The sequence below is a fragment of the Bufo gargarizans genome, chromosome 2 (genome assembly GCF_014858855.1).
Source record: "Bufo gargarizans isolate SCDJY-AF-19 chromosome 2, ASM1485885v1, whole genome shotgun sequence".
Classification (NCBI taxonomy): domain Eukaryota; kingdom Metazoa; phylum Chordata; class Amphibia; order Anura; family Bufonidae; genus Bufo; species Bufo gargarizans.
Genome location: NC_058081.1, coordinates 52,034,953 through 52,055,430, shown reverse-complemented (window position 1 = coordinate 52,055,430; position 20,478 = coordinate 52,034,953). Strand labels below are relative to the sequence as shown.

The following is a 20,478-nucleotide window of genomic DNA, read 5'->3' as shown; positions in this document are numbered from 1 at the left end:
CGGAAGTGGCTGCCATCTGGTCTGTCAAAGCCAAGCAAGACGTGGTCCTGTTACCATAGGAACCAGACATGATTTATTTTTTTTGTCCTGGCTCTTTCTGTGTCTGCTGGGAGTTGTAGTTCCCAGTCCCAATGCTGCCTTAAAGGGGTGTTCTGATCTTCGCTATACGCTATCAAGAGCGCGCACCTACCTCCAGGCTCCTGTTGCGCATGTGCGGTTCAGTCCAGTCACGGCTGTGGGAGTCCTGCGGACAGGCACGGCTGTGGCAGCAGGACCGCGCAGACAGGGCACACGTCATGTGTGGAGCACCCCATCTCAGGGCTGGACTCTTTCTGGCGCCCTAAGGTTGCGCGCAGTTAACCAGGGTGTCACGTGTGTGGCGCTGAGCTGCAGTACACAGTCATGGACACTGCACAAGGGGGGGAGCTGTCTGCCTCCTGCGCTGGCTCACAACTGCTGGTACTGGCGACCCCTTTAAAGCGTACCTGAGTCTTCAAAATAAAATTGCGTAATGGCTGTGCTTTCTACAAACATCACTGTGAAGGGGCAGCTCTTTTTGGGTTTCCCTAAAGTCTCTTTCAGCCACATTATTCCGTTTTTCAGCTGCACAGCTAGATGATTTCCTCTCACAAGCAGAAGTTGACTCCATTCTGTGGAATCTGCCAGCACCGTACTGCTGTGACGTCCTTTCCCTTACTTTTCAGCTCTGGAGATCACACTTAGGGCTGTCGTGGGAATCGCGCTCCGTGTGCAAGCATGATCCTCTGTCAAGTGTGATCCGGCAGAGGATCTCAATACCGGAATTAAACGGATCCGGGAATGGACGTCACAACAGTACAGTGCTGGCAGATTCCACAGAATGGAGTCAACCTCTGCTTGTGAGAGAAATGCATCTAGCTGTGCAGCTGAAAAAGGGAATAGTGTGGCCGAAGAGACTTTAGGGAAACCCAATAAAGAGCTGCCCCTTCACAGTGATGTTTGTGGAAAGCACAGCCATTACGCAATTTATTTTTCAAGACTCAATACCGGAATTAACAACGCAAGTGTGAAAGGGGCCTTATAAATCAGAGCGGAGGCTCACGCTGACACACGGAGAGCGATTCCCGCAATGGACTCACCCTTAGGCCTCTTTCACGTGAGCGAGTTTTCCGTCAGGACGCGATACATGAAGCAGACGCATAAAATCTGGACTGATTCCGGCCCAGGTCTGGGCACGTCATTTCTGCCTTCAGGAAAATTTGCGTCCCTGACTTTGCCGCTTTTTTTCCGGTGGACGCAGGCAGATTTTTTTAAATGAGGCGATTTACAAATTTGCTGCTTATTATGTGGATGTAGAGTGACTCTTTAAAGGGGTTTTCTCAGATTTTTACACTGACGACGTATCCTCAGGATAGGTGGTCAGTATCTGATCGGTGGGTGTCCGACACCCGAGGCCCCCGCTGACCAGCACCGAAACACCTGTGAGCACCACAACCTTTTCCTAGGCCAGTGACATCACGTTCATCGGTCACATGACCTAGGCGCAGCTCTGCCCCCATAGAGGTGAGTGGGGCTTAACTGCAATACCAAGCACGGCCACTATATAATGTACGGCGCTGTCATCGACGGGGTTCCTGGGTGTCGGACCTTTTTAAGGGCTCATTCACATGACCGTGGGTGTGCCGTTGCCGTATTGCGGTCCGCATATGCGGCCACCGTTCCGTGGGCATTCCGCATCACGGATTGTGGACCCATTGACGTGAAAGGGTCCGCAAATCCGGAGGTGTGGAACGGAAGCACTACGGAGTGCTTTGCGATGTTCCATTCCGTTCCGCAAAAAGATAGAACTTGCTCTATCTTTTTTTTTTTTAGGACGGACGGATCGCGGACCCATTCAAGTGAATGGGTCTGCGATCCGCAAGCGGCTACCCCACGGTCGGTGCTCGTGCATTGCGGACCACAATTATTTTTTTTTAGGCCCCGCGCACGCGACCGTATTTGGGCCGGCCTCCGATCTGCGTTTTTGTAGATCTCATGCAGACTGACTCATGTCTATAGAACGCGTCCAGCGCACACGACCGGGGAGGGGGGGGGGGGGTTTATCAACGCTAGTGGACAGGAAAAGCGGCTTATTCACAGCAACCAATCAGGTGCCGCCTTTAATTTTTGACAGCTGCTTTGGAAAATGAAAGTTGGAATCTGATCGGTTTGCTATGGGCGACTAAGCCAGTTCTACTTTACACCAGGGTTGATAAGTCTCCCCCAGTATCCGTATTTGCGCCCTATCCGTCTGCTCTTCGGCATCCCCTAATCTGACCACTTGAACTGAGGGTCCTTGTGTCCGCAGGAGGTGGTAGCCCCCCACGGGGAGCACCCGCTGCAGTACCGCTACACCTTCTGGTATTCCCGGAGAACGCCCTCCCGGCCCGCCAGCACTCACAACTATGAGCAGAACATCCGGCAGTTCGGCACAGTGGCGACGGTGAGTATCCCCCCCGGCCCCCAGTGCTCGGCGTGGCGGTACCTCCTCCTCTCACCTCTTGTCTGCTGTATGTTAGGTGGAGCAGTTCTGGCGAGTCTACAGCCACTTAGTACGGCCCGGAGACCTCTCAGGATACAGCGACTTCCATCTCTTCAAGGAAGGCATCAAACCCATGTGGGAGGTGAGTGTCGTTAGTAGCCCTCCGGCTCTGCTACATCCGGCGTCTTCTTGACTGTAATCATTTACGGACTGCCCCCACAGGACGATGCAAATAGAAATGGCGGGAAGTGGATCATCCGCCTGCGGAAGGGCCTGGCGTCCAGGTTCTGGGAGAACATCATCCTGGCCATGCTGGGCGAGCAGTTTATGGTGGGAGAGGAGATCTGCGGGGTGGTCGTGTCCATACGCTTTCAGGTAGGTTCCAGGTCACGTGTAGTCACTTGTGTCATGCCTCGCCCATGTTGTAGTGAATGGGGCGGGGCATGACACATCCGGCTCCTCCTCTCCCATGTGTTTGTACTGCCCCCTGCAGGAAGACATCCTCTCCATCTGGAACAAGACGGCCAACGACCAAATCAGCACCATCCGCATCCGGGACACCCTCAGGAGGGTCCTCAACCTCCCGCCCAACACCATCATGGAGTACAAGACCCACAACGACAGCCTCAAGTGAGTGTCCCCTCCTCTGCTCACGCCCATCCCACCCTTCACAAGATCTCTGCTTGCTGTCACCTGGTAGATGCTTTCTTGTTTCCATTCAGTTCTTCTCCTTCTCTCACTGCTGATGGTTTGCTGCCCTGATACATTGTAACAGCGAACAGGTCCTCATCCGGACTGAACGTAACCTAGCATGCCTCCGTTCGCTGACAGCAAGAAGAGAAGGTTCTTGTTCACGTCTCACAGTTGAAAACCTGTACTGGGCTCGTCCCCTCACACAGCTGGGCGGCTCGTTACAATGTACCAGTGCAGGTAAAAGCATCCACTTTGGAGTCAAGGAAATAGAGACTTGTGCTGCTGTTTCTGTGCTGATACATTGTTACAAGCCCTCAGAAGTGTGTGTGTGTACACACTTGCTTATGTGGGTCTGGGGCGCTGTATGCGGGGTCACCCTGATTTGAGGGTCCCACATCCCAGTTTCTTGGACCCCCTATATGTCTCCCCTGTATGTCTCCCCTGTACAATAATATGTGACCCCCTCATGTTCCCCTGCAGAGACAACTCAAGCTTCAGGAACACAAAGCTCTTGCTCTAGCGACCGCCCCATCTCTGCGGAGCGTCCTGAGGGAGGTAGGGCCTGGCCACGGCTCTCGGGACGCCGCGCTGCAGTCCTCCTGACCGTCCCATCTCTGCTGACAGTCCTGAGGGAGGTAGGGCCTGGACACGGCTCTCGGGACACCGTGCTGCAGTCCCCCTGACTGCCCCGCCCGATCTCTGCGGACAGTCCTGAGGGAGGTAGGGCCTGGACACGGCTTTTCGGACGCCGCACTGCAGTCCTCCTGACCGTCCTGTTCTTCACTATTTTTTATGTAATCAATACGAATTAGGACAATAAAGTATTTTCTGCCAGATTCTGGTTTATTACTGGACCAGGGATGGAACCGTCGTCAGCCTGCGGTGGTGGAGCACGGGGGGAAGACGTGATCTCCACTCAGGAAGGGATGCTCCGGAGCACTGTTGAAATGTCCCATGAAAAAGATGGCCAAGGTCCCCACCCCAAAGAGGGGGAGCGCCCCCCAGAAGCACAGGACGTCCAGCACCTTCCCGATCATCACCCAGTTCTCCATCTCCTGGAGGGGGGAGAGAGGGACAAGAGCCGTGAGTTTATAGAGCCGAGGGGCGTGATCTATAGGGTTCAGCTGGTTGGCAGGGTGTTCTTCTAGTGCTCCAGAGCTGCACTCCGAGCTGGATTGTTTAGGCCTGGCCTTTATACAGTTGCAAGAAAAAGTATGTGAACCCTTTGGAATGATATGGATTTCTGCACAAATTGGTCATAAAATGTGATCTGATCTTCCTCTAAGTCACAACAATAGACAATCACAGTCTGCTTAACTAATAACACACAAAGAGTTAAATGTTACCATGTTTTTATTGAACACACCATGTAAACATTCACAGTGCAGGCGGAAAAAGTATGTGAACCCTTGGATTTAATAACTGGTTGAACCTCCTTTGGCAGCAATAACTTCAACCAAACGTTTCCTGTAGGTGCAGATCAGACGTGCACAACGGTCAGGAGTAATTCTTGACCATTCCTCTTTACAGAACTGTTTCAGTTCAGCAATATTCTTGGGATGTCTGGTGTGAATCGCTTTCTTGAGGTCCTGCCACAGCATCTCAATCGGGTTGAGGTCAGGACTCTGACTGGGCCACTCCAGAAGGCGTATTTTCTTCTGTTTAAGCCATTCTGTTGTTGATTTACTTCTATGCTTTGGGTCATTGTCCTGTTGCAGCACCCATCTTCTGTTGAGCTTCAGCTGGTGGACAGATGGCCTTAAGTTCTCCTGCAAAATGTCTTGATAAACTTGGGAATTCATTTTTCCTTCGATGATAGCAATCCGTCCAGGCCCTGACGCAGCAAAGCAGCCCCAAACCATGATGCCCCCACCACCATACCTCACAGTTGGGATGAGGTTTTGATGTTGGTGTGCTGTGCCTCTTTTTCTCCACACATAGTGTTGTGTGTTTCTTCCAAACAACTCACCTTTGGTTTCATCTGTCCACAGAACATTTTGCCAGTACTGCTGTGGAACATCCAGGTGCTCTTGTGCAAACTGTAAACGTGCAGCAATGTTTTTCTTGGACAGCAGTGGCTTCCTCTGTGGTGTCCTCCCATGAAATCCATTCTTGTTTAGTGTTTTATGTATCGTAGATTCGCTAACAGGGATGTTAGCATATGCCAGAGACTTTTGTATGTTTTTAGCTGACACTCTAGGATTCTTCTTCACCTCATTGAGCACTCTGCGCTAGGCTCTTGCAGTCATCTTTACAGGACGGCCACTCCTAGGGAGAGTAGCAGCAGTGCTGAACTGTCTCCATTTATAGACAATTTGTCTTACCGTGGACTGATGAACAGCAAGGCTTTTGGAGATACTTTTATAACCCTTTCCAGCTTTATGCAAGTCAACAATTCTTAATCGTAGGTCTTCTGAGAGCTCTTTTGTGCGAGGCATCATTCCCATCAGGCAATGCTTCGTGTGAAAAGCAAACCCAGAACTGGTGTGTGTTTGTTATAGGGCAGCTGTAACCAACACCTCCAATCTCATCTCATTGATTGGACTCCAGTTGGCTGACACCTCACTCCAATTAGCTCTTGGAGATGTCATTAGTCGAGGGGTTCACATACTTTTTCCACCTGCACTGTGAATGTTTACATGGTGTGTTCAATAAAAACATGGTAACATTTAACTCTTTGTGTGTTATTAGGTTAAGCAGACTGTGATTGTCTATTGTTGTGACTAAGATGAAGATCAGATCACATTTTATGACCAATTTGTGCAGAAATCCATATCATTCCAAAGGGTTCACATACTTTTTCTGGTAACTGTATGATGGGCACAGGCCGTCTACGCTGCCGGTATGGCTCTGTCACACTCACCGCTCCGCTCTTGTTCTGGTCTTTGGTGCTTGTGGCGATGAAGTTGCACGCCTCCACACACTCCTTTATCTCCGGGGCGCAGTGCGCCAGGTTCTTGAACAGCGGGGTGGTTACGCCAACATCAAAGCCGCCCACTGTAACACAGGGAGATGTGTAAACTGCGCTGGAGTGTTAGGCCACGCCCCCAGCGTCTGCCTCAGTAATTACTTGTCTCCGGGACCTCCTCCTGCGCCAGCGCTGAACATCAGTGTCTAATACTGGGCCAGCTATGTACTCCAGTCACATCCAGAGCTGCATTCTCCACACTCCTGCTATATTATTTATTGTACTCCAGTCACATCCAGAGCTGCATTCTCTACACTCATGCTACCTTATGTCTTATACTACAGTCGCATCCAAAGCTCCATTCAGTGTTGCACTCTTACATTATGTCTAATGCTCCAGTTGCACTCCACATTCTGCTGTTGCTTATTCTGTCGTCACATCCAGAGCTGCATTCTCCACACTCCTGCTACATTATGTCTTGTACTCCAGTCACATCCAGAGCTGCATTCTCCACACTCCTGCTGCATCATGTCTTGTACTCCAGTCACATCCAGAGCTGCATTCTCCACACTCGTCTGCTACATTGTCTTGTACTCCAGTCACATCCAGAGCTGCATTCTCCACACTCGTCTGCTACATTGTCTTGTACTCCAGTCACATCCAGAGCTGCATTCTCTACACTCATGCTACCTTATGTCTTATACTACAGTCGCATCCAAAGCTCCATTCAGTGTTGCACTCTTACATTATGTCTAATGCTCCAGTTGCATTCCACATTCTGCTGTTGTTTATTCTGTCGTCACATCCAGAGCTGCATTCTCCACACTCCTGCTACATTATGTCTTGTACTCCAGTCACATCCAGAGCTGCATTCTCCACACTCCTGCTGCATCATGTCTTGTACTCCAGTCACATTCAGAGCTGCATTCTGCACATTCTTCCTAAATCATGTCTACACCCCAGCCACAGGATAAAAGTAAAGTATCGGGAAGCCAAGGGTCCGATCCCAGGGGTCTCAAGTCCCCCAAATTGATGGAGCGGCCATTGAGCGTTTACACTGCCTCACTATTCATTCTTTATGAGACTGCCCAACACTTCAGTCACATCCAGAGCTGCAGTCATCGATCCTGTCCCACTATGTCTTCTGCTCCAGTTGCACTCACCATTCTGCTGCTACATTTGGAATGTCTCTCGTCACATCCAGAGCTGCATTTACCATTCATTATTATGGCTTCTGCTCTAGTTACATCCAGAGCTGCCTTTAAAATGTACTTTTTCTTCATTTGCTAGCTCTTACCTCGCCTCTGCTTCGTCCATGCTGACTGTTGACTCCAGCCCTACCACCCAGCCGACGCTCAGTGAATGCAGCCCTGGATGTGGGTGGAGCTGTGGCATAGACCTCCTGCAGCTTCCTGCCCCCCTCTCCTTACCTATCTGCCACCTCCACTGCCCCCTCCTGGCTTTGGATCCCTTCTCTTCACCTCTGTGGCCCCGGTCGTCCCGGCTCATCCCGTGCCGCTCCCTCTGCCGCTCAAACATCAGCTCGCTCCGCGGCTTCCTCAGGACATACTCCTCAGCCTTCAGCATTATGCCCAGGGAGCTCTTCCTCCTCTCCCGCGGGGTCTCCTCCTCTCCCTCGCAGGGCTCGATCTTCATCTGCAGGTAGCGAGGTAACACCTCCAGGAGCCTCTGCAAGGGAGTCGTACAAGGTTAGGAAAACATGGCGGCTTCCATTCTGAAACAGCGCCACACCTGCCTGTGGGCTGTGTGCGGTACTGCAGCTCCGCTCCATTGTAAGTAATCTGCTGTATTACATATTTCTACCACTAGGTGGCACTATAGAGCTATGTTCCACACAATGTTAGGAGCTTCTTTAAGACTTACGTGTTTCATGGCCACGGTCAGGTTGTGGGTGCTCGGCGTCCGTAGCGATACGTTGAGGACAATGACGCAGCTGAGGACGATGATGGTGGACACAGTCATCACAAAGATCAAGTACCTGCGAGAAAAGCCAGATGTCATTCCCCTCATCACCAGGAGAGGGCGCTGCTCGGCTGACGGGCTAGGGGCGTGTCTGTCAGCAAAGTGCTGACTGATTTCAAGTAGCAACTAACAGAATTGTGTATGTGGCTTTGGATGTGATTGGAGTATAACATGTGATTTAATGCTCCAAGATCCACGTGTTCTACTCTGCTCACATACAATGCTGCATTGTGGGGGATGTGTAGTCATTTAGGATGCAGGGGATAGAAGCGAGTTGTGATCTCCTGCAGCCTGGGGGTGAGGTAGTCAGTAGAGTTGTGAATGCAGCTCTGGCTGTGACTAGAGCGTGCTAGAGCTGGATGAAGTGTGGGCTCACTTACTTTCCGATCAGTGGGACACTCAGGGAAGTTTCCGGGACCTTCTGAGCGATGAGGAACAGAAAGACGGTCTGGGCCAGGAGGACGTTGATGGACAGTGTGCACTTCTGACCTCCAGCTGGAGAAGGACAGGCAAAGAGGAATTAAAGGGCTCGTCCAGGATGTCATGGGGCTATGACTCTGCGATTGGTCACCAGTAGAACCAGTATCCCGGTAGTGGCAAGAACCAGTCTATGCTGGGATAGAACACATCCGGAGCTGCAGTCACTATTCTGCACCTCCAAAACTTCTTTCAAAATGCGGCTGTTACATTGTCTTGTACTCCAGTCACATCCAAACCGACAATCATCAGCACTATTATCCTTCATTATGTGATATACTCCAGTCACATCCAGAGCTACGTTCATTATTCTGGTGTTACATTGTCTTGTGCTTTAGTCACATCAAGAGCTGCATTCACTATTCTGTTTTTATATTGTCGTACCTTAGGCACATCCAGAGCTGCACCATTTTGCTGTAATATCTAGCACTCTAGTTGCATCCAGAGCTGTATTCAGCCATGCTCTTATTACATTATATCATATGCCTTCACCACCCTATTAACTCATGTCTAACACTCCATTTACATCTAGAGCTGCATTCCTAATTCCGCTGTTGTATCGACTTGTACGCCAGTCTGCTGTTACAGTCTCATCCAGAGCAGCATTCACTATTCTCCAGTTACTTCCAAAGTTGCTTTCACCATTCTGTTATTAACGAGAGTCTTAGGCCTCTTTCACACGGGTGCGTTGCGGGAACACCCGCAAATTTTCCACGCGAGTGCAAATCATTGTAATGCGTTTTGCACTCGCGTGAGAAAAATCGCGGTGTACTGTAGATTGTATTATTTCCCCTTATCACATGGTTATAAGGGAAAATAATAGCATTCTAAATACAGAATGCATAGTACAATAGCGCTGGAGGGGTTAAAAATAATAATAATAATTTAACTCCCCTTATTCCACTTGATCGCGTAGCCCAGCATCTCGTCTGTCTCCTTTGCTGAACAGGACCTGTGGTGACGTCACTCCGGTCATCACATGGTCCATCACCATGGTAAAAGATCACGTGATGGATCATGTGATGACCGGAGTGACGTCACCACAGGTCCTGTTCAGCAAAGGAGACAGACGAGATGCTGGGCTACGCGATCAAGTGGAATAAGGGGAGTTAATTTTTTTTTGTTTGTTTGTTTTTTTAACCCCTCCAGCCCCATTATACTATGCATTCTGTATTCAGAATGCTATTATTTCCCCTTATAACTATGTTATAAGGGAAAATAATAATGATCGGGTCTCCATCCCGATCGTCTCCTAGCAACCATGCGTGAAAATCGCACCGCATCCGCACTTGTTTGCGGATGCTTGCGATTTTCACGCAGCCCCATTCACTTCTATAGGGCCTGCGTTACGTGAAAAACGCACAAAATAGAGCATGCTGCGATTTTCACACAACGCATAAGAGATGCGTGAAAATCACCGCTCGTGTGCACAGCCCCATAGAAATGAATGGGTGGGGATTCCGTGCGGGTGCAATGCGTTCAACTCACGCACCGCATCCGCGCGGAATACTCGCCCGGAAAGGGGCCTAATACTTCAGTCACATCCAAAGCTGCATTCATCATTCTGCTGTTACATCATGACTGGGGCTCCAGTCACATCCAGAGCTGCAGTCATCCTTCTGTTGTTGTGTCATGTGTGTCAAGCTCCTGTCACATCCAGAGCTGCATTCATCATTCTGCTGTTAGATCACATCTAATGCTGCAGTCACACCCAAAGCTGCATTCATCATTCTGCTGTTAGATCATATCTCATGCTGCAGTCACACCCAGAGCTCAATTCATCATTTTGCTGTTAGATCATATCTAATGCTGCAGTTACACCCAGATCTGCTTTCTGCTGTTACATCATATCTAATGCTGCAGTCACACCCAGAGCTGCATTCATCATTCTGCTGTTACATCCTATCAAATGCTGCAGTCACACCCAGAGCTGCATTCATCATTCTGCTGTTACATCATATCTAGTGCTGCAGTCACACCCAGAGCTGCATTCATCATTCTGCTGTTACATCATATCTAGTGCTGCAGTCGCACCCAGAGCTGCATTCATCATTCTGCTGTTACATCATATCTAGTGCTGCAGTCGCACCCAGAGCTGCATTCATCATTCTGCTGTTACATCATATCTAGTGCTGCAGTCACACCCAGAGCTGCATTCATCATTCTTCTGTTACATCATATCTAGTGCTGCAGTCACACCCAGAGCTGCATTCATCATTCTTCTGTTACATCATATCTAGTGCTGCAGTCACACTCACAGCTGCATTCATCATTCTTCTGTTACATCATATCTAGTGCTGCAGTCACACCCAGAGCTGCATTCATCATTCTGCTGTTACATCATATGCAGCATTAGGTCTTATACTGTGGTCACAGACAGAGCTGTAACCGTCTATTGTAGACAACCCCTTTCCCTCGGACCCAGGCTACAAAGTAAATTAAGGTGACCACTGACCATCGCTGATGGGTTCCTCACCTTTGGCCGGCAAAAAGTAGACGAGCACCACGAGGGAGGAGATGAGGACACATGGCACAATGATGTTGACGATGTAAAAAAGAGGCTTCCTCTGGATGATCAGACCAAAGATGATCTGCTGGTACTGGAGGTCATCTTCTGTGTAGCTGGGGTTTACATACTTCCAGGCTGGACAATGTTTGATTGCCCATTCCCCGTTTTCTGGAATCGAGGAGAACATGGTACAGCGCGGAGTCATTGTGGACAGAGATGAGATGCCTCAAGAACTTTACAGGTTTAGCCAAAAATTATTTACCCAGCAGTCAACACTTCTGATGCCCCATCCCCATTGACTAGCACTCCGCTGAGAAACCCTGACCAATGTCAGACCAGATAAGACCCCCGGTGTCTTTGGCCAGTCTGGCTGTACCTAACTGTACCTGTGAAGGCCTCAGGATCTATATCGACCCGCTCCAGTGGTTTCCCACCGTCGCCATCCGCCAGCTGCAGGTCCACCTCTTTGGCGTTGTAAGTTTGAGACCTAAAGTGAGACAGAGTATTCAGAACTCCTTGAGATATACGTCGGTAACATGCCTAAAAATATGTGAAATCCTGACCATCACATCTACATAAGCATGTTGGACCTTTACACCGTGATTGATATTCACTGCACTGTGTTTAAAGAACACATTGTGGATGGTTGGTGTGTGCCTAACAGTAAGGGGTTAATTGCCATGCAGGCTATGATGCTGGGCTGAGTCAAAGGTTTTTGCCTAAGACGTTCCACACTGTGTAGAACGTTCCTAGAGCTCATAAATAGAGGTTCCGAGGAGGACCTCATGGTCGGAGAGTGCAGCCGCTGGGATAGTGAGGACCAGTTACACTGCATGGTAGTTAGCTAGCAGGTGGGGGTGAGTGACACTACTTGGTTCACCACTCTAGTTGCCTAGCTAGAGGTTGGAGCAGCGTTAACCACAGCAGAGGGCAGAGGCTGACGACCAAATCCTAGCACTCAAATTAGCAAGTTTTCAGAGCATACAACTGTTGGGATAGTGAGGACCAGTCACACTGCATGGTAGTTAGCTAGCTAGTGGTGGTGAGTGACACTTACTAATTGGTTCTCCACCCTAGTAACCTAGCTAGAGGTTGGAGCAGTGTCACCTACAACAGAGGGCAGCATTGAGTAGGGGCTAACAACCGTATCCTTAACTCTCGAACTTGCAAGGACCTGTGATAAAGGCCAGGTCAGGAGGAACAGACCAGCCATCTTGATACCTGAGAAATGCCTGTGTAGAGAGTGGCAAACTAGACTGTAAGAAGTAGAGACAGTTGGTGAATTGCGATATCACATGCCTACTGGAGAGAGATTTCAGAATAGATCTATTGCCAAAATGATCGTGGGTACACCGCTGCAGTGCATGGTCATCCTAGCCTTGCGTACAGCTGTTCCACCCTTTTTACAAAACTCCTGATACACAGTTCTTGTGTTGATGCTTTGGTGCAGTTTTTGAAATCCAGCAAGCTGGATGATTTGGACCATCCGGAGATGATGCTCCTTGTGTAGTCACCAGGGGTCAAAGTCAACTTGATGGCACACAAGTGAAGTTGTGTCCTCACCTGAACACCAGGGTGCAGTTCTGCCAGTCGAAGGGGAAGTAGGTGACCTCAATGCTACACGTGCTCCTGAAAATGGCTGGGGGCAGCCAGGACATAGACCCATCGTATTTGACTAGAACATTGGCGTAGTACGCAACTTCAAACTGCCCATCAATGCTGGAAGAGAATACAACACAAGTGACTTACTCTCCACGGAGGGTGGTCATAGACCTCCAGATATGTCATCTACCCCAGCACCTGAGACATGAGCACCATCCATTATGGTTGACTCTGTCTTTTTGTGTTAGGCAGAAGATAGTTCTTCTTGACCTATCATAGGTTCGTGAATGTTGGCACTTCTAATGAGGAGAGTCTCAGGTCACTCACTTGTTCTCCATTACGATTTCAGGCAGCCACACCATGTCAGGTCGGACTCGTAACACCTCGATGCCACCATATTCTGAACTGTTCCACGTCAGGCGATAGTCATCCCATACCTGACAGAGAGGAGATTCCACCTTAAATCTCTGCCTGTTACCATCAAGTCGTTTTAGGTCCAGAATTCTGTGCATTGTAGTCAGTGCTCTGGTTTTCTGACACAAAGTTCCAGATCCTCTGTAAGAGCTTGGACTGTACGATAAAACTGTGCTGCCTGCAGTCTTCACTAGGGGGAGCTATACACTGTTCACACAATGAACTCACTAATAACACAGTATGCAGTAAGTTACTGAGCTCCCTCTAGTGGCGGCTGCAGGCAGCATAGTCTTAGCATCCATTTCTAGGTCTATACATGGAATTTGGAGCTCTGTGTCAGAAAAACAAAGCTCCGACCCTTCAAATGTAAAGAAATCCTGGATATAATAATGATGAGGCGCTGGGGAATCCAGAATCCTATCATTACACAGTCAGAGGGGCCTGATGTCTCCACGTACAGTATATAGCGAGCAGGTCTCTTACCAGCTGCAGCCACACATTGGTCGTCATCATCTCTTCCTTCTCATTCTAGCAAGAAAAGAAGTAGAATGACAGAGAAAGCAAATGTTAATACATCTTATGCTGAAATACTCTGTGCTGCTGGCATTTTTTATTTATTTTTGTTTTGCTCCTTCAGCTGTGATCTCCCACCAGATCAGCACACTCCTCTCCTGAAATACTCTGTGCTGCTGAGGATGCTGCTCCTTCTACTATGTAACCTTCAGGCTGTGATCTCCCACCAGATCAGCACACTCCTCTCCTGAAATACTCTGTGCTGCTGGTGAAGCTGCTCGTTCCACTATGTACCTTTCAGGCTGTGATCTCCCAGCAGATTAGCACACTCCTCTCCTGAAATACTCTGTGCTGCTGAGGATGCTGCTCCTTCTACTATGTAACCTTCAGGCTGTGATCTCCCACCAGATCAGCACACTCCTCTCCTGAAATACTCTGTGCTGCTGGGGAAGCTGCTCTTTCCACTATGTAACTTTCAGGCTGTGATCTCCCACCAGATCAGCACACTCCTCTCCTGAAATACTCTGTGCTGCTGGGGAAGCTGCTCTTTCCACTATGTAACTTTCAGGCTGTGATCTCCCACCAGATCAGCACACTCCTCTCCTGAAATACTCTGTGCTGCTGGTGGAGCTGCTCCTTCCACTATATAACTTTCAGGCTGTGATCTCCCAGCAGATCAGCACACTCCTCTCCTGAAATACTCTGTGCTGCTGGGGAAGCTGCTCTTTCCACTATGTAACTTTTAGGCTGTGATCTCCCAGCAGATCAGCACACTCCTCTCCTGAAATACTCTGTGCTGCTGGTGGAGCTGCTCCTTCCACTATGTAACTTTCAGGCTGTGATCTCCCACCAGATCAGCATACTCCTCTCCTGAAATACTCTGTGCTGCTGGTGGAGCTGCTCCTTCCACTATGTACCTTTCAGGCTGTGATCTCCCACCAGATCAGTACACTCCTCTCCTGAAATACTCTGTGCTGCTGGTGGAGCTGCTCCTTCCACTATGTACCTTTCAGGCTGTGATCTCCCACCATATCAGTACACTCCTCTCCTGAATTACTCTGTGCTGCTGGGGAAGCTGCTCCTTCCACTATGTAACTTTCAGGCTGTGATCTCCCACCAGATCAGCACACTCCTCTCCTGAAATACTCTGTGCTGCTGGGGAAGCTGCTCCTTCCACTATGTAACTTTCAGGCTGTGATCTCCCACCAGATCAGCACACTCCTCTCCTGAAATACTCTGTGCTGCTGGGGAAGCTGCTCCTTCCAGTATGTAACTTTCAGGCTGTGATCTCCCACCAGATCAGCACACTCCTCTCCTGAAATACTCTGTGCTGCGGGTAGAGCTGCTCCTTCCACTATGTAACCTTCAGACTGTGATCTCCCACCAGATCAGCACACTCCTCTCCTGAAATACTCTGTGCTGCTGGGGAAGCTGCTCCTTCCACTATGTAACTTTCAGGCTATAATCTCCCACCAGATCAGCACACTCCTCTCCTGAAATACTCTGTGCTGCTGGTGGAGCTGCTCCTTCCACTATGTAACTTTCAGGCTATAATCTCCCACCAGATCAGCACACTCCTCTCCTGAAATACTCTGTGCTGCTGGGGAAGCTGCTCCTTCCACTATGTAACTTTCAGGCTATAATCTCCCACCAGATCAGCACACTCCTCTCCTGAAATACTCTGTGCTGCTGGTGGAGCTGCTCCTTCCACTATGTAACTTTCAGGCTGTGATCTCCCACCAGATCAGCAGACTCCTCTCCTGAAATACTCTGTGCTGCTGAGGATGCTGCTCCTTCTACTATGTAACTTTCAGGCTGTGATCTGCCACCAGATTAGCACACTCCTCTCCTGAAATACTCTGTGCTGCTGGGGAAGCTGCTCCTTCCAGTATGTAACTTTCAGGCTGTGATCTGGCACCAGATCAGTACACTCCTCTCCTGAAATACTCTGTGCTGCTGGGGAAGCTGCTCCTTCCACTATGTAACCTTCAGGCTGTGATCTCCCACCAGATCAGCACACTCCTCTCCTGAAATACTCTGTGCTGCTGGTGGAGCTGCTTCTTCCACTATGTAACCTACAGGCTGTGATCTCCCACTAGATCAGCACACTCCTCTCCTGAAATACTCTGTGCTGCTGAGGAAGCTGCTCCTTCTACTGTGTAACTTTCAGGGTGTGATTTCCCACCAGATCAGCACTCTCTGGAAATACTCTGTGCTGCTGTGAGGACTGTTACCAGGGAGATGAGATTGGTCAGGGTGAGCTTGAGTTGGACTTTGATGATGTCTTTGATGGATCTGACGGGTCGCGTCTTTTCATCGTAATTAGAGAATATCTTTTTAATCAATTCGGCTTCCTCATTGGCCAAAGCACCTGAACCAGAAGAAGGAGACAACCAATCAGATGTCAGCGTCCACCTGTCCAGCAGAGGAGCATCCTGGGCCCCCACCTGTCACGTACCATTACTTTATATCGACCTCTGCACCCCCTCCTCTGGGACCCGTGTTGGGGTGCTGCTTGTTCATGTGCTGGGGTCCTGACCAGATGTGACCAGGAAAAGTACCACTATATGGATGGGGTCTGAGGCTGTGGAATCAGCTTACTAGTACTGAGTATTATGACCACCGCACAGCCCTAGCAGCCTAGTAAATGGGTGGAGGATATGGGATACGTACGGTATGTATACAGGACTGCTGGACATCACTGGTTAATAATGGTGGGAAAGGGTGTTGGTTAAAATGAGGTAAAGATACCACATGAGGGCGTTGTGAGGCAGGATATGTACCACAGATGAGGTGATGTGAGGCAGGATATGTACCACAGATCAGGTGATGTGAGGCAGGATATATACCTCAGATGAGGTGATGTGAGGCAGGATATGTACCACAGATGAGGTGATGTGAGGCAGGATATGTACCACAGATGAGGTGATGTGAGGCAGGATATGTACCACAGATCAGGTGATGTGAGGCAGGATATATACCACAGATGAGGTGATGTGAGGCAGGATATATACCACAGATGAGGTGATGTGAGGCAGGATATATACCACAGATCAGGTGATGTGAGGCAGGATATGTACCTCAGATGAGGTGATGTGAGGCAGGATATGTACCACAGATGAGGTGATGTGAGGCAGGATATGTACCACAGATGAGGTGATGTGAGGCAGGATATGTACCACAGATGAGGTGATGTGAGGCAGGATATATACCACAGATGAGGTGATGTGAGGCAGGATATATACCACAGATGAGGTGATGTGAGGCAGGATATGTACCACAGATGAGGTGATGTGAGGCAGGATATGTACCACAGATGAGGTGATGTGAGGCAGGATATATACCTCAGATGAGGTGATGTGAGGCAGGATATGTACCACAGATGAGGTGATGTGAGGCAGGATATGTACCACAGATGAGGTGATGTGAGGCAGGATATGTACCTCAGATGAGGTGATGTGAGGCAGGATATGTACCTCAGATGAGGTGATGTGAGGCAGGATATGTACCACAGATGAGGTGATGTGAGGCAGGGTATGTACCACAGATGAGGTGATTTGAGGCAGGATATGTACCACAGATGAGGTGATGTGAGGCAGGATATGTACCTCAGATGAGGTGATGTGAGGCAGGATATGTACCACAGATGAGGTGATGTGAGGCAGGGTATGTACCACAGATGAGGTGATTTGAGGCAGGATATGTACCACAGAGGAGGTGATGTGAGGCAGGATATGTACCACAGATGAGGTGATTTGAGGCAGGATATGTACCTCAGATGAGGTGATGTGAGGCAGGATATGTACCACAGATGAGGTGATGTGAGGCAGGATATGTACCACAGATGAGGTGACGTGAGGCAGGATATGTACCACAGATGAGGTGATGTGAGGCAGTATATGTACCACAGATGAGGTGATGTGAGGCAGGATATGTACCACAGATGAGGTGATGTGAGGCAGGATATGTACCTCAGATGAGGTGATGTGAGGCAGGATATATACCACAGATGAGGTGATGTGAGGCAGGATATATACCACAGATGAGGTGATGTGAGGCAGGATATGTACCTCAGATGAGGTGATGTGAGGCAGGATATGTACCACAGATGAGGTGATGCGAGGCAGGATATGTACCTCAGAGGAGGTGATGTGAGGCAGGATATGTACCACAGATGAGGTGATGTGAGGCAGGATATATACCACAGATGAGGTGATGTGAGGCAGGATATGTACCACAGAGGAGGTGATGTGAGGCAGGATATGTACCACAGATGAGGTGATGTGAGGCAGGATATGTACCACAGATGAGGTGATGTGAGGCAGGATATGTACCTCAGATGAGGTGATGTGAGGCAGGATATATACCACAGATGAGGTGATGTGAGGCAGGATATGTACCACAGATCAGGTGATGTGAGGCAGGATATGTACCACAGATGAGGTGATGTGAGGCAGGGTATATACCATAGAGGAGGTGATGTGAGGCAGGATATGTACCTCAGATGAGGTGATGTGAGGCAGGATATGTACCTCAGATGAGGTGATGTGAGGCAGGATATGTACCACAGATGAGGTGATGTGAGGCAAGATATGTACCACAGATGTGATGTGAGGCAGGATATGTACCACAGAGGAGGTGATGTGAGGCAGGATATGTACCACAGATGAGGTGATTTGAGGCAGGATATGTACCTCAGATGAGGTGATGTGAGGCAGGGTATATACCACAGATGAGGTGATGTGAGGCAGGGTATGTACCACAGATGAGGTGATGTGAGGCAGGATATGTACCACAGATGAGGTGATGTGAGGCAGGGTATGTACCACAGATGAGGTGATGTGAGGCAGGATATGTACCACAGATGAGGTGCTGTGAGGCAGGACCTATACTGCAGATGAGGTGATGTGAGGCAGGATATGTACCACAGATGAGGTGCTGTGAGGCAGGACCTATACTGCAGATGAGGTGATGTGAGGCAGGGTATATACCACAGATGAGGTGATGTGAGGCAGGGTATGTACCACAGATGAGGTGATGTGAGGCAGGATATGTACCACAGATGAGGTGCTGTGAGGCAGGACCTATACTGCAGATGAGGTGATGTGAGGCAGGGTATATACCACATGAGGGCGTTGTGAGGCAGGATATGTACCACAGATGAGGTGATGTGAGGCAGGATATGTACCTCAGATGAGGTGATGTGAGGCAGGATATGTACCACAGATGAGGTGATGTGAGGCAGGATATGTACCACAGATGAGGTGATGTGAGGCAGGGTATATACCACATGAGGGCGTTGTGAGGCAGGATATGTACCACAGATGAGGTGATGTGAGGCAGGATATGTACCACAGATGAGGTGATGTGAGGCAGGATATGTACCACAGATGAGGTGATGTGAGGCAGGGTATATACCACATGAGGGCGTTGTGAGGCAGGATATGTACCACAGATGAGGTGATGTGAGGCAGGATATGTACCACAGATGAGGTGATGTGAGGCAGGGTATATACCACATGAGGGTGTTGTGAGGCAGGATATATACCACAGATGAGGTGATGTGAGGCAGGATATGTACCACAGATGAGGTGATGTGAGGCAGGGTATATACCACAGATGAGGTGATGTGAGGCAGGACATACTCTCCGAGAGGCCACTCTTCCTTAGGACACACTTTCCATTATTATTTGCCCCCAAACTTATAATGAGATGTTGTTATTGCCCCTATTTGCCCCCTGCCATATACACATCTATCTATAGCAGGGAAGCTCAACCTGCGGCCCTCCAGCTGTTGTAAAACTACAACTCTCATCATGCTCAGATGTAGGCTTTCCGGGCATGCTGGAAGTTGTAGTTTTGCAACAGCTGGAGGGCCGCAGGTTGTGCATCCCTGATTTATAGGAACCCACAGATTATATATATATATATACTGCACACGTAGACTCACAGCTGAGAAGGGGCAGCAGGACCAAGACGCAGAGCTTCCAGCAGCCCATGTTTAGAGGGTCAGCTCCTGGGACGGTCTGTCCGATACAACGAGCTGAGTAGAAGGCTCGTATGGAGTTATTTAAAGACAGGATATGTTATTTCCGAAAGCAGGAGAGTATCGTCTTCCAAAACCTCTTCATCCCCTGCTGCGTTTTATGCCAAGTGCCTCCCCCCATATTATAGGATCATGTACAGCTGTCACTTATCTGTGCCAATACGAGACCCTTTATTTAACCTCCTCTTGTCCACAAGCCAGTTGGTTCATGATAAGGTATCTAGTAAGGGTTCCTCCAGAGTTTGGTGTCAGGTGTGGCCTCCAGCTAGGCTCAACCCTCTTTGCTCAGTGAGTATATTTCTTGGCCCCTCTGGGACGTCACCAGAGTCTGACCCTCCTGGGCCCCTCACTCACTGGTCACTTTTTCCATGGGGGCTGAAGTTTCATATTCAGTCTAAGTATCTGAGATGTGATCTAAGTATCTTAGATCCTCCATCTCCAGTCTGGGCTATGGAGGCTAAGACATGAGATACAAGGCAAGAAATGTTCCAAGACAGGAAAGTCCAAGTGAAAACCTCTGGAGGTAATGCATGAATTGTATACAGGAACCTTCTCAAGATGGAGATATTAGCTAATTGACACCAATTTTGTGGATTGTTTTGGCTTTGCCAGGCATGTATAATGAGTGTGGAGATTTTGATTTTGGAGAACATAGTAGGTTACCTAGACCGATCTCAGGGGTCGAGGAGAATTACTGGTTCTAAATTAAATGGCAGACATTTCTATAGTTATACGTCATTTTGTCATAGTTTTCAAGATTTTTCTCCAGTCATGATAGTTTGTTTGTACCGGATGGAATAGTAACAAACCCTCAGCTGCAAGCAGTTTTCAGG

The 20,478-nt window shown here is 49.1% G+C and overlaps 2 protein-coding genes across 3 annotated transcripts; one reads left to right on the top strand and one right to left on the bottom strand.

The window, feature by feature from the left end:
- Positions 1–859: 859 nt before the first annotated feature.
- LOC122925603 (eukaryotic translation initiation factor 4E type 2-like) lies at positions 860–4,029 on the top strand. Its single transcript, XM_044276959.1, has 6 exons — positions 860–971; positions 2,310–2,461; positions 2,538–2,642; positions 2,723–2,875; positions 2,994–3,130; positions 3,674–4,029. The coding sequence occupies exons 1-6, from the start codon at positions 860–862 to the stop codon at positions 3,711–3,713; spliced, it is 699 nt and encodes a 232-aa protein (XP_044132894.1). The 3' UTR covers positions 3,714–4,029.
- LOC122929359 (acetylcholine receptor subunit epsilon-like) lies at positions 4,022–19,700 on the bottom strand. Of its 2 annotated transcripts, none has more exons than XM_044282900.1 (12): positions 19,550–19,700; positions 15,834–15,970; positions 13,570–13,614; positions 13,000–13,109; positions 12,634–12,789; positions 11,457–11,557; positions 11,038–11,238; positions 8,465–8,579; positions 7,986–8,100; positions 7,532–7,790; positions 6,057–6,190; positions 4,022–4,248 (listed from the first exon to the last, which is right to left on the bottom strand). In XM_044282900.1, exons 1-12 carry the CDS (start codon positions 19,596–19,598, stop codon positions 4,066–4,068), a joined length of 1,605 nt encoding a protein of 534 aa, XP_044138835.1. In that variant the 5' UTR covers positions 19,599–19,700; the 3' UTR covers positions 4,022–4,065. The 2 variants fall into 2 exon arrangements, with proteins under 2 accessions (XP_044138835.1, XP_044138836.1); XM_044282901.1 differs by having other exon boundaries at positions 7,583–7,790.
- Between the last annotated feature and the right edge of the window lie 778 nt (positions 19,701–20,478).

Coding starts and splice junctions, on each gene's coding strand:
- LOC122925603 (XM_044276959.1), top strand. CDS start 860: ATGGAGTCAACCTCTGCTTGTGAGAGAAATGCATCTAGCTGTGCAGCT. Junction 2,462..2,537: donor AGTTCGGCACAGTGGCGACG/GTGAGTATCCCC, acceptor GCTGTATGTTAG/GTGGAGCAGTTCTGGCGAGT. Junction 2,876..2,993: donor TCGTGTCCATACGCTTTCAG/GTAGGTTCCAGG, acceptor TGCCCCCTGCAG/GAAGACATCCTCTCCATCTG.
- LOC122929359 (XM_044282900.1), bottom strand. CDS start 19,598: ATGGGCTGCTGGAAGCTCTGCGTCTTGGTCCTGCTGCCCCTTCTCAGC. Junction 12,790..12,999: donor GAAATCGTAATGGAGAACAA/GTGAGTGACCTG, acceptor ATTCTCTTCCAG/CATTGATGGGCAGTTTGAAG. Junction 11,558..12,633: donor AACTGCACCCTGGTGTTCAG/GTGAGGACACAA, acceptor GTCTCACTTTAG/GTCTCAAACTTACAACGCCA.